Below are 12,460 nucleotides of genomic sequence, written 5' to 3'. Positions count from 1 at the left end.
ACGAAATTCTTCTTGTTGCCGTCTCTTTCCTAGCACTTAATTCAAGTCATTCTCATGACTATATATATACTTATCTTTACTGTGGATCCTTTTTATGTATCAATATAATTCTCTTGGTTGATTAATTTAAAAGTACAATATCTACACAAATAAGGATTCCAAAGACGAAGGGCCATGAAATTTAGGCTCCCATTGACTCCCCAAAGATGTGTCACATGAAATATAGCCGTTACGACCGTACTCCTCGTGCTCTCTTTTCCATCAACTCATATACATATATAGAGAAAGAAAGAAAGAAAGGTACATGAAGGGAGACAAGACCTTTTGCATGAACAGTGAAACATATATATATAGAGTACACGAATAGTCTGGAAGGGAAGAGAGAGAAAGAGATAGAAGACAAGGTAAGCAATAAAATTAGCCGTAGGTTAGGTGCATCGTATTCGTACCAAAGGGACCTAAGTTCCAGACCCACACGAGACCACTGGGGGCCCACGAAGAATTTAATCGTTACGGCAGTGGGTGAGTGTGATGTTGGGTGTTTTTTTTAGTAGGTGATAGATAGACTTTAATATTTAAAGATGGGTTTATATATGTACGTGGCTAGATGGGCGGGCCTAGGGTAACGTGCACTGCATGGAGAAAGTGAGGCAAGGTCCATTAAACGGCGTCGTGACTGGGGGGTAATTTTTTTTCTTTCCTGTACGTGTTCCACTAGACTCTTGCCACGTGCGGACCATGAAGATCACGTACAAGATAGAACTGCAAATAGTTACGTCGGTTTCAACAGCCAATCGTCTCTCTCTCTCTCTCCTAAACCGCATCATAAAATATCTCTCCTCCTGCTGTCTTATTTTGGTTATGTTATAAGGTATATAAACGGACAATTTGTAATCAGAACTTGTCAAAGTTTTTATAATAGTAAAATTAAACTCTACAAAATTAGAGGATAATTATGTACCCAAATAAGTTTCAATGGATTATGTATCAAAAAAATATTTAAAAAGTCGTTATAAAAAAAATAAGTGATAGTTTAATGAGTAAAAAATGAATGATCCCTTAATTTTTTACACTAAATGAAGTATAACTTATATAAATGATGCACACAAAAATCTAATCTTATTATTATAAAAACTTAGAAGAGTTTTTTTTTTTTTAAGTACAAAGGCTCCTATTTAAATAGAAGGTGAAAGATATAATCCTGCCTGTGATAAATGTGACATAATGATTGAATAGTGACAATAATCTGGGAATAAGTTTGAAAACTAATGTTGATGTGTAGAATTTTCTATAAGGTGTGAAATAATATAGAATACTAGAAAGTAGTTAGTGTTAGAGAAAAAGTGTAATGAATGAGTGCTTGGGTGTTACACTATGTTCGCCATGTAAATATAAATCTAATATTGAAGTACCATTTAAGATGGAGGAGAACATGAGTAGCACAATCCGAAGATTATTTATATACTGTTTTGCTTCTGTATTGAGATGATTATTCTATATCTGAATAGGCAAAGGATGAGAGTTTTGAAGTCTTTGCTTTCAAATCTCCTTGATGCATTGTGCTGCCGAAGAGTATAATGTAACAAATTGCAGGAACACAAGATGCATAAGATCACCATGTAATAGTTCATTTGTGCAAGATCTGGTGAAACATCATTATTCGATGATAATTACAACATTTTTCAGTGTGCAAAAAAGAAAAAGAAAAAAAGGAAAAAGGAAAGAGATCCTTGGGCCCTTCCAGATCTGTGGTTCATCCATCACTCCATCAGCCTTTTATTGACATCTCAAGAAGCAAGCACTAAAAAGCTCAATACAATGGAAAGTAAATGGAGAAGAATCATCCTATGTGAGCACTAGTTGGTGTGAGGAGGAAGATGAGCCAACTTTTGCTCTCACAAGAGGTCCACCACCACCTTGCCTTCTGTCACTTTCTGCTCCCTTATCTTGATGTATATATGAAAGCAGCAAGTGGGTAGTCCAACCTTACTAGATACAAGTGGGTGAAACAAGTAATCACAAAGTGGACCAACCATTGGACCCATTTAATGCTTCATTCTTTAGGTGTAAAATTTCAATCAGTATTTGCAAGTTTTTTTACTTAATCTTCTACTTTTATTGATGGTAGGGCTAAGAAACTATGCACCATGTGCTGCAGATTTAAACTAAGGTAACAATTTCTCTAGCAGGATACATCTAATACCAACCATATATTCCCATGAATGTAGTCTTATGATGTGTAGGAAATCCAGTCATCAATAGCTAGCATTTTGGTTTATATTCTGAGGCAGCTTATCATTGCTCTTAATATAGTTTATAATGATCTTACCATCTAAAGCAAGCTATATGGAAGCCTAGGCAAATGACAGAAATTGGAATTGAAATCATTTGGACAGCAAAAAATAAAAAAAAATTATAACACTGTGACTGAAAATACAAGAGGAAGAGATATATCTATATGCATTGTTTGATATTATCAAAACTCAAGAAAAGCAGCATAATACCTAAATGAAAGTTCTTCCACATAGAAGTAAAGAACCTGAGTCTATTCGTTGTCTGTAGCAATAACTCTGAAAGAGCAGATCCTCGCAGAGTTGAAGATCCACATACTCATCCTTGTCAAAAGAAGATCCTCGCGGTCTGGTGATAGAACAGCTACTGAGAAGATTTTGTACTTCTCTAAATCTGCTGTCTGCCAGATCTACAGGAGTAGCTGAAGAGCTGCTATTGATTTCGGGGCTCCAACTCCCAAAGCTGCTTCTTGAATAGGTGTCATTGTAGGCGGGAGAATTTGCTTCCTGGAACATAAACAAATAGAAAGGTTGACAAATATGAAATGCTCAAGAAGCCGAACAGGCTCAGATAATGTGAACTATAGAACAAGAACTGACGCGTGAGAGACTAACCAACTAATGAAGGCCGTCTGTTACCACATGTCAGGTCAAATATTTAATTGCCTTCTTGGAGTGGAAATGCTAATATTCTGATGAACTAATACTTATATGGAAGGTACAAAACCACAAATGTCCAATACTTACAAACCCAGAAGAAAAGCATTTGATTTTAAATATGCAATATTTAGAGCATGTACATTGGCCAGAGTGTTCACAGGCCTAGCCATATTTAGAGCATGAAGTATGATGATTACCTTTGCAATAGGTAACAAAGCATCTTTTGAAACCAGCAGTACAGCAGTCTTGCATTGGTGAGATGGTGGTGAAAAGTCATTGCTTGTCTCCCATTGCAACCAAGGAAGTACAATTCCATCTGCCTCAACAGGCAAATAAGCAGCTTTTAGCAGGTCTTCATGTGTTTCTTCTGTTAGGCTAGCATGCATTGCAGGATTTCTGAATTTTGACTGTCCTACCATCGAACTTGTTTCACTTCTTTCTCCATCATAGGATGATATATCTGTATCTTCAGCATTTGAAAGAAAATCTTCAAAATATTTGACTGCCTCGTCAGTCAAATTCTTGGAAATCCTAACATTATCGCTGCTCCTCTGGAGAGTGTATCATCATAGTTTACATTTCAAGAAACAAAAATTTAGAGTGTACAATATAATGGACTGTGGCATACAAGTGATCTAGAGCGCGTTGGTCTATCCTGAGCAGTTTGCTTTGGTGCAGGAAGCAACTCTTTAACAATCATCGTGAGCTCTTGACCACGATGTTCTTCAGCTGCTAACTCTGCCAACAAATCCTGCCGACGCTTCTCTGACTGAAACATAAGAAGTATCATGAATCCAAACTTACTCGAAATTATATCTAATAACCTGATATAAGAAATAATGACAGGTACATGGTAACAGTCATACACACTAAGAAGTGCTTCCACTTCTACAGAATGCTACAAAGTTATACAAAGAAACTGTGCACATAGAACACAAATAATGTCTACTTCTTGATGCATGAAGCTGATCATAAACTTGCGAACGTGAGGCCAAACAGAAAACATTTACAAGCTTGTGCAGAGTGCATGCAATTTTATTGAATATGAATAAAACAATTTTACTTGTTCAAGCGTGACGTCGAGGGTCCCAGATGAGAAGACAAACAAATGTTTGAACTTTAGAGAACACAAAAGAGAAGCGGCTTGGGCCAAGATTAGGATCCTAAGGACTAACTACAATTTTATCGCGACATGGTTTACAAGTTACAACTGATGAGAATTGGAGAAGTGAGAAAGACATTTCGAAAAAGGGGAAATCTATGAAAGAAACACTAACAATTTAAGTATTAGGGCAAGTATAGATCATCAGTTCGACTTAACTCATACCTTATTATCTTCCTATGTGTAATAACTACTTTGAAGTTTGAATGACTTGTTAAAATGTGAATCATCATAATCAGCCAGATAGTGCATAGAATTAGATCAGCCATGTAAAATAGAAAATCATAATAAAAAAAAGTTAATGGAACCTGCTCCAACTTGGTTGTATAATTCTTTCTGATCTGTGAAATAGCCTGGATAGCATTTGAGCCATGCGAAAGGCTACCATTAGCAGCTACAGTGGCTGTTGGGTCAGTCATCACCACAACCTGCATTAGGAAATAATTGCAGTATCAGAGATATGAAATTATCTGGCCCATCTAGAACACTCCTAAGGTAATAAATAACAATTTGATATCAGTGTGGCAGCATAACTGCAGCACCAGCAGAAAACAGCTTCGCAATACCACATAAATTTTTTACATTGGGTACTGCAATTGCTGTGGAAACTCTCACAGCCGTACACGAATACTATCTGCTAAATGCCCATTGAGAATTTGGCATATCTAAATGCGAATTGAGTAATTGACAAATAATACTGAAACAGGTACACTGTACACACCTTTTCAAGCTCTGTCCTGATTTCCTCAACAACATTTTTTACTTCTTTCCGCATTGCTTCATACAATGCAGTCCCTTCATTTCCAGGAATACGTCCAGTCTAAGAAGCAAAAGAGGAAATGAATGAACTCATATTTGTTGATACTAATATATCAAATAAAAACATCAAAATAGCTTCTCCAACATGGCCTTACCTTTTTCTGGGTATAAACTGCTTGTATTGTCTGTTCTGGCCGATGCCTACTAGAATGGGAATCCCGATCATCATCATCAGTCAGTGCAGAAGAATGACTCTGAATTAAAATGTCAACATTGATTTGTCAACTTTGTTCAGGTATCTATAGAACCAATCACGATCACAGCAATATTTAGCTTCGATGTAATCATTTTCTTAAGTTGTTTGTTCTCTTCACTGTTTACTCAGTACATGTTTTGCTGGCATAATATCATGTGAGCAATTCAGAAATGATCAGGTTAAGACTACATTCAGCAAAAGCCAGTTTCAATTGTAAATGATAAAACATTATCCTATTGACGTGATCAAATGTCAGTATGGCAAAAGTCCACATGGAAAAGAAAATAAAAAATTAACTTACAAATAAATCTCCTTACAGTCCCTGTCTATTACTTTTGCAATAAAGAAATTTCCCTCCCCAAAACATCCCATTTAGCTTGTTAATGGGTTGGTACTCATGTGGAAAGGCTAACTTCAGATGCTAATGGTTCAAATTCGGTTCAAAGAATGTTTCTGGAAACTGCAGCAGTGAACTTGCATCTATTATGAAAATCTACAGAGCTATCATTATACATCTTTATAATTCAATACATATTTCCTCATTCCATAAAAGAGCAGCCAAGAAAAGAATGCATATCCAAGTATCCAACTATAGCCAACAATACACAGGGACATGAGAAGTAAATGAGAAACCACAGTTCACTTAAGTTGATAATCTTAAGAATTCAAGAGTATACAAAATCACAAATTTACCTCTGAGTCGCTGATAACCTGTCGCCGAGCAACCGAAACAGAGCGCTGGGACCTACATCTCCCATCAAGAACCCCCTTTCTCCCACCATTACTCTCTGAAGCATCCTGTCCTTCCCCCACCACCCGGAGGTGGTGCCTCGATACCGATCTCCCCCTCCTCCGAATCGATCCCACCTCAACCGTAGAGCTGACATCAGTTGCCTCCTCCATCGATCGGAAGAATTCGTCGGCGAGATCGTCGAGGCTGATCTCAGGAAACGCCGCACCGCTCCCTTTCTTCGCGAACCTCGCCCTCCGACCCGGGAGCTCGTCTGACTCCGGCGGAGGCAACCGGCCGGAGTAGCGGCTTAGGCTTCTCGATCGGCGGTTGCCTCCCGCGCGGTTGGAGGAAACAGCGTCATCTGTGGCGCGGCCCCCGACGGATGACCTCTTGGTACTCGATTTGAAGGCCGCAGTCGCCATTTATGGCCAGATGATGCGATTAAGTTAGGGTTTCGAAGGTCGGAAATCGAATTTGATGTATGAAGAGAAGAAACGGAAGTGGAAGAGGAGGGAGATACAGAAAAGGAGAAGCTTTGCGTCGAGAAAGAGAAAGGGCGGAAAGATGGAATGCATTCAAACGTTTAAAAATATGACTCGGGTCGGCAGTATCTGGAAGGATTTGGGCCCGTTATTGTGGCCCATATAGTAGTAGTAGGACGAAGGGAACGATCGATTTGCAAGACAATTCCACTTTATCACCATTTTAGCAAATATGGATCGAAACCCATTCATTTTATATATAATACATTAGATTTTGTAAGCAATGTCAGTGCATACATATAAAGAGTAGACTTTGTTTGCAAACAGCATGATAATGTAGTAATGTGATTACAAAGTGGAAAATTGATTTGCAAATCAGTGCAAATAAGTAATTTTTATGGGATTCTATACAAATGACTATGTTTTAGTCACAACTACTCAAAGTTGCTGTATGGATCTTTTCACCTCTATTTATCTTTTATTAAGTGCCAGAATTTGTGCCACACCTAGGTGTTCATTATCCAATCCACAAATGAATTGGTTTTACTTCCCTCTCTGATAACAAACAAAATTCAGTTAGAGGTACATAACCAGCAAACAGATATAAGCAGGAGAAGATTGAACCATCTAAGCTGCTCTTTCTGATCATTAACATGAATATCAAGTATTGATGATCAGTACAACAGAAACAAGTGCAAGAAAAGAGCTAGGGACATGTCAATCAGCATGATTGAGCCCTAAAGATCAGAAGGAGCTTCATATCTTACTCCTGTACCTGACCAACTTTGCCAATGTCTCTTGAGCAGCCAAAGTCTGTGCATGGTTATGACCAAGCATTACAGTCCTGATGCTAATGCAAGTTCTGCAGAGCTCCTCTCCACTATCAAAGAGGCCTCCTCTGAGCAGCAACTTTGCTCTCGTCTCAAGCAAAGTCGCCTTGAGGAGTGTTACATCCTGCCAGACATACTCATCCACCCTTTGGTTGGACTGCAGCTTCTTCTTCCAGCATAGAGATCCATGGTGCCAATCCTGTATTTGCGACATGAATGACTTCTCAACCTCCTCGAGAATATTTGTGCATACTTTTAAGAGCTCCAGAGCTGAATTGCATCTCGAGAATGTCATGAATGATCGAATCGCTAGGGGAACCGCAGTCTTTTTGATGAAGAGGACCATGTCCACTGCCTTCAACTGAACAAGAGGAGGCTCAGATTTGAAACCAAAGACAAGGAATGCAGAAGCCCATAGATGGTCTGAATTCAATGCAGCATTCCCCATCTTCCTCACTCCATTGACAGTCGCGATTGCTGGTGGCAGCCCGCCTCTCCTCTTCCCGAACATTTGCGTAATTGGGTGAAACTGGATCCAGCAACCTGGTTGTCGCATGGTTCTTTTCGCCAATCCTAGCTTTACTAGCAAGAGGGCAGACTCCACTTCATTTCTTCTAGATTGTGAGGCTAAATAGCAGTTGGAGCCACAACAAAGTGCCATGCTCAGACTTTTTCCCCATTGCTGAAAGCCATTTCCTTTTGTAGGCAGTTTATCAGCTGCAGCAGTTAATAGAGTTGATGAAATAGGAGCAGGAGCAAACCAAGCACCAGCGAGAATCATTCTTGATGCAAGGCTCTTTCCTTGAGAACGATCCATCATATAAAAGCAGAATGCCAAGACCTTCATTAGGAAAGAATTGTTCCTGCAGAATCCATCGTCACTGGCACCCAAAGAGAAGGAATTGTCATTTAAAGAGATTCTTTCAATGGCCTCAAAGAGCACTGAAGGAGCTATCAGTAGCTCTGATAGAAGTGATCCGATAACCCACAAGCCATAGCTCAATCTGCCCAATCTCTCGTCAAATTTTCTAAGAACTTCCAATTCCTCAGCTGGGTAATCCTTCTTTTTTCTCCCTCTCATCAGAAGCAATGCATCAGGGAGGGACAACAAAGGAAGTTGCATTGGGTCGAAGTTCATCACTTTTGGTAGGCGAGTTGTTATGATCACATGGGTTGCCCCAGTGTTCCTCGGAATCAAATCATGCAGGTCCTTCCCTTCCCACCATTCTTTTTCGGTCTCAAGATTGTCGATCACCAGCAAGTAAGGCACGTCTCGGAATAGCTCCCTCTTCACTCTCTGGAATGCGTCAAACTCTTGCTCCTCGAAGCTCCTTATCCTCCCTCTCTCTTTTTCTGCTTCAGCACTAACATCCAACCCCAAATTCATAGACAAATTCAAGATGTTCTGCCGAAAGTACCTTGCTTCTCCACCCACCCACAACACCATCTTGTACCTCTGTGAGTATCTATAAGAAAATTCTAATGCTAGTTCTGTCTTTCCAATACCTGAACTCCCATTTATACACACCACACTGACATTGCCATAGCCTTTGTTGCCTCCACCCCTTGGTTTCTTATGCTTTGACCTTTGCTTCTGGAGGCTTCTTCCTTTGCTCGTTAGTTCAATCACCGGCTCAATCCAGGCTTCCAAGGTAGGCTCCTTGCATTTTCTCATTTCCAAGCTAATGAATCTACCATTGCTTCTAACTACATCACTTTCTTCATCAGCAAATCCATCGGATAACCCACTTGATCCACCATTAAGCACCGCAGGCTTTGGACACTCCATTTCGTGGACATCACTGCATCCAAAGAAGGTGGCCTCAATCTCGGTCAGCTCCTTCTCCCTGCCAACAAAGTGCCTGTTTCGAGAAAATGGCAACTCCTCAAAGCCTTCATTCTCCTTCTTGGCAATGCTCTTCCTTCCAAGCTTTGATTTTAAGATTCCAACAGCCTTCGACACACAACTCCTCCAGTTGCTATCATTTGTTTCAAGCTTGAACTCATTGCATCTGATTAACCCTTCAAAGGCTTCGCTGCAGTCTTTATCCTCCAACTTGCCATCAAAAAGTCCAGTGATCTCCGAGAGTTCAGTATCAAACAAAAGAGGAATCAAATTCTTCTTCTGAGCAAAGAATCTGATTTCTTCTAAACTGAAAGGATTGAGAAAGCTCGACGGAGTTACGACAACAACGCCGAACGTTGCTGAGCAAATGATTCGATCAGCAATCTCATGGCTTTGGGTGTCCGAATACTTTGCTCGATCAGCGACAAATGAAGCTATCCCCTGGAGCTCCAGCTCAGACTTGAGCCATTTACAGAAGCGACTTAGATTAAGGTTCTGACCATGGAATCCGATATAGACATCGCAACTGCGTAGCTTTGCATTGGAAGAAGGGGAGACTGCACCCCTAGTGAAAGAGATACGAGGCATGGGGAAGGAGAATGAGATCCGCGGCTGAGTCGCATCAGAAAATTTGGGCTTTTGATCACTTGGGTCAATGCAGAAATCGTATCTCTCAGATGGGGGAGTGTAGGAAGAACTCGGAATGTCATCAGAGTGGGAACCAGAGTATGAGGTTGGCGAAGGGATTGTCGCTGGTTGGGTTGTATGGTTTTCTGCTACTGGTGGTTCTAAGGCCCTTGGGGAGATATACGGTGACTGCAACGCCGAAACAAATGCCGACGATGGCGGAGACGGAGAATTCAAGTTTGGAGAAATGGAAATGGAAGGAGAGAATGGGTTAGATTTGTCACTATTTTCGATCGATGATCCTGCTATCTTAATGGTCAATGCCCTTGTACATGGCTCAGAGGGAATAGAGAGCTCTATGTCTATAGGAACATCATGAGGAGCTTCAGCAGGATATAATTCATCCATAGATAACACTGGATCTTGGTAGAAATTACTCACGATATCAAATTTCCAAACATAGAGAACATGATTCAAAAGAGATCATGATGTATCACTAATCCTTGCAACAACGACAAAAAAGATATGTTCACAGAATCTCAGATTGAAGAAAGTTTCAAATACATATATCCCTTTCAATGGATTCTTTTGAGTTCAAGGATTTGATAACTATCCAAATCAAACAGGGTGGAAAGGAAGAGCTTACACAGACAGAGAGAGAGAGAGGGAGAGGGAGAGAGAGGATAAATCAAAATATTATCCACAGATGTGACATTGAACAGAGATTGTATCTACTGTGGCCATACCTTCTCTGTTTACAACACATGCAAAGATCTGAGCTTTGTCTTTACAAAAATGGATGACAAAGGTGGAGGGCCATATACAAATCAAAGCCTCAAACTGGGAAGTACAACTCCAGTTTGAAGTCTATGAGAAGAAATGATAGCAGTTCAACAAAAAGGAAAGGTAAACATCAGGAGGCTATTTGGACATAAAAGAATGACATGAAAAGGCCCAGCACCAAGACTCAAAGACCACACATTTTCCAATGGTAAACCAGATAATGAACCACCCTTTACAAGGGAGTTCAAAAGCAGCAGCACCAAGGAGCAAAACTTTTCCCAAAATCAAGTTACTCTTCAGCAGGGTAAAAACAAAAGGAGAAGAGAGGTGGGGGGGATGGAGGTTTATTACTTTGCCATGGGAAGCCGGGAGTAAGAGACTGCCTCCACCAAAGCCCAAAAATAGTTGTTAATCTCAAGGGAGGGAATCTAATGCATGGGTTTGATCTGTAAATGCTGTGGTATATTATAATGCATATATGAAACAGTGGTTTTGAAGGAGGCTGCAGAGTATAGTGAGAAGGGGGAGGAGGAGGGGGGGGGAAAGGGGGCAATGAATAATGATATCTCACTGTCTCTGGCTTTGTTTTATGTGTTGGGTTGCTTTAATTTACTCACTTCAAAGCTGGGTCCTCACAAGAAATAAAGGGAAGAGCATTGGGAGGGGAACCATAGTTTAGATCTTGTTGGTTAGGGGGATTCAAAGGACCATAAGAAGACAAGCAATAATATTGCTTGGGGGGGAGCCTCAGACATTGTATTCATCTGAGCAGTAGTAGGCTTTGCACTGGAATTTGGAGCTAAGACCAGTCCAACTGCAACACCAAAGAAGGTACGGGGCCCAGCATTCAAACTCACAAACACTCTCTCATTTCCCCCCCTCTCTCTCTCTCTCACTCTCTCTCTCCCACCCACTCATCTGGTAAGATTGCAGACTTGGCAGTCTTAGAGAGCTGATGACAGCTGTGTGGATTCTTTCTTCTTGGGTGGCAGCTGACTCAAATGTTGACCGACTACTGAGGAGGCCATTTCGCCCAAATGGCCATCCACTACCATATGTGGGGTCGAAGTTAAGCTTGGGAAGTGAGTTTTATTCATATACTTATTTATTATTCAAAGCCTCAGGGCTAGGCCAACTTTGCCTTAGGTCTCATCAAATTAGTAACTATTACACATAGTCGTTTAATTTAAACCTTAAATTGTTGTGCTGCCTAGAATAATAACTGCCGCATCGAAGCTTATACATCGCTAAGCTGAGCTGAGCCGTCAAACTAACCAACAACAAATTGTTTGAAACTTAATCTTGTAATCTCTTAGGTCATAAGTGAGCGAGTACCCACGGGAGTTGGTGGGTATCTGGAAAAAGTGAAATGTTTACTACTCTCTTAATGGAGTAACTTTCTACCACAAAATATTGCAGTCCATGCTGGACAAATTTTCTGATGTAATTTGATTGTTTGCCAAATCATCTGACTGTAAAAGTAGTAAAAGTTACAATAATTTTTAGGAGTAAATTTCAAATTGCCCACGAGATTTCATCTACACCCTCTTAAGATTTAGATTTAGTGAGACTATTAACTTTTCATCCAAATTTAATAGAGTATAAAAAAAATTATTGGAGGAAATTTTCCCACCATAATAATATTAAAATGTCAAAATAATCCTTCTCCTTCCATTAAATTACTCGATTGGTTCTTATTTTTAAATTATAAAAAAAGTATTAAATCTTTTATCTAAGATTACGAGTATCAAATCTTAGTTATTGTCAAAGTATTACAATATAACTCCCTTTAAATATATAATCGCATAATAAGAAGTAGAAAAATCATTTTTACTCAAACAATAAAATTATTAATAACATCAAAAATATTATGATAATTTATATTTTCTCTATTAAATTTAGATGAAAAAATTAAATAGTCTGGGAACAAAAATGATACAATTTAAAGTTCGATATTAGGCATTCCCAATAAGAGTAACTTAAAACTTACCCTATATTTAACTAGTTTGACAGCCTCTTACAGGATCCCAA

At 39.6% G+C, this 12,460-nt stretch overlaps 2 protein-coding genes across 6 annotated transcripts; both read right to left on the bottom strand.

Annotated features, from left to right (window-relative positions):
* Positions 1 to 1,595: 1,595 nt before the first annotated feature.
* Positions 1,596 to 6,394, bottom strand: LOC140778937 (uncharacterized). 5 transcript variants are annotated; one of them, XM_073123844.1, is made up of 8 exons: positions 5,822 to 6,394; positions 5,028 to 5,126; positions 4,835 to 4,933; positions 4,422 to 4,541; positions 3,580 to 3,720; positions 3,149 to 3,502; positions 2,505 to 2,798; positions 1,596 to 1,746 (listed from the first exon to the last, which is right to left on the bottom strand). In XM_073123844.1, the coding sequence occupies exons 1-7, from the start codon at positions 6,281 to 6,283 to the stop codon at positions 2,505 to 2,507; spliced, it is 1,569 nt and encodes a 522-aa protein (XP_072979945.1). In that variant the 5' UTR covers positions 6,284 to 6,394; the 3' UTR covers positions 1,596 to 1,746. The 5 variants fall into 5 exon arrangements, with proteins under 5 accessions (XP_072979945.1, XP_072979941.1, XP_072979940.1 ...); XM_073123840.1 differs by having other exon boundaries at positions 1,596 to 1,989; positions 2,540 to 2,798; XM_073123839.1 differs by having other exon boundaries at positions 1,596 to 1,985; positions 2,540 to 2,798.
* Positions 6,395 to 6,776: 382 nt separating this feature from the next.
* Positions 6,777 to 11,512, bottom strand: LOC140779887 (uncharacterized). Its single transcript, XM_073125207.1, has one exon. The coding sequence runs from the start codon at positions 10,052 to 10,054 to the stop codon at positions 7,100 to 7,102; it is 2,955 nt and encodes a 984-aa protein (XP_072981308.1). The 5' UTR covers positions 10,055 to 11,512; the 3' UTR covers positions 6,777 to 7,099.
* Between the last annotated feature and the right edge of the window lie 948 nt (positions 11,513 to 12,460).

The sequence above is a fragment of the Typha angustifolia genome, chromosome 15 (genome assembly GCF_048772165.1).
Source record: "Typha angustifolia cultivar Huaian chromosome 15, ASM4877216v1, whole genome shotgun sequence".
Taxonomy (NCBI): domain Eukaryota; kingdom Viridiplantae; phylum Streptophyta; class Magnoliopsida; order Poales; family Typhaceae; genus Typha; species Typha angustifolia.
The sequence above is the reverse complement of the archived record's forward strand: the minus strand, read 5'-3'. Positions and strand labels throughout refer to the sequence as shown.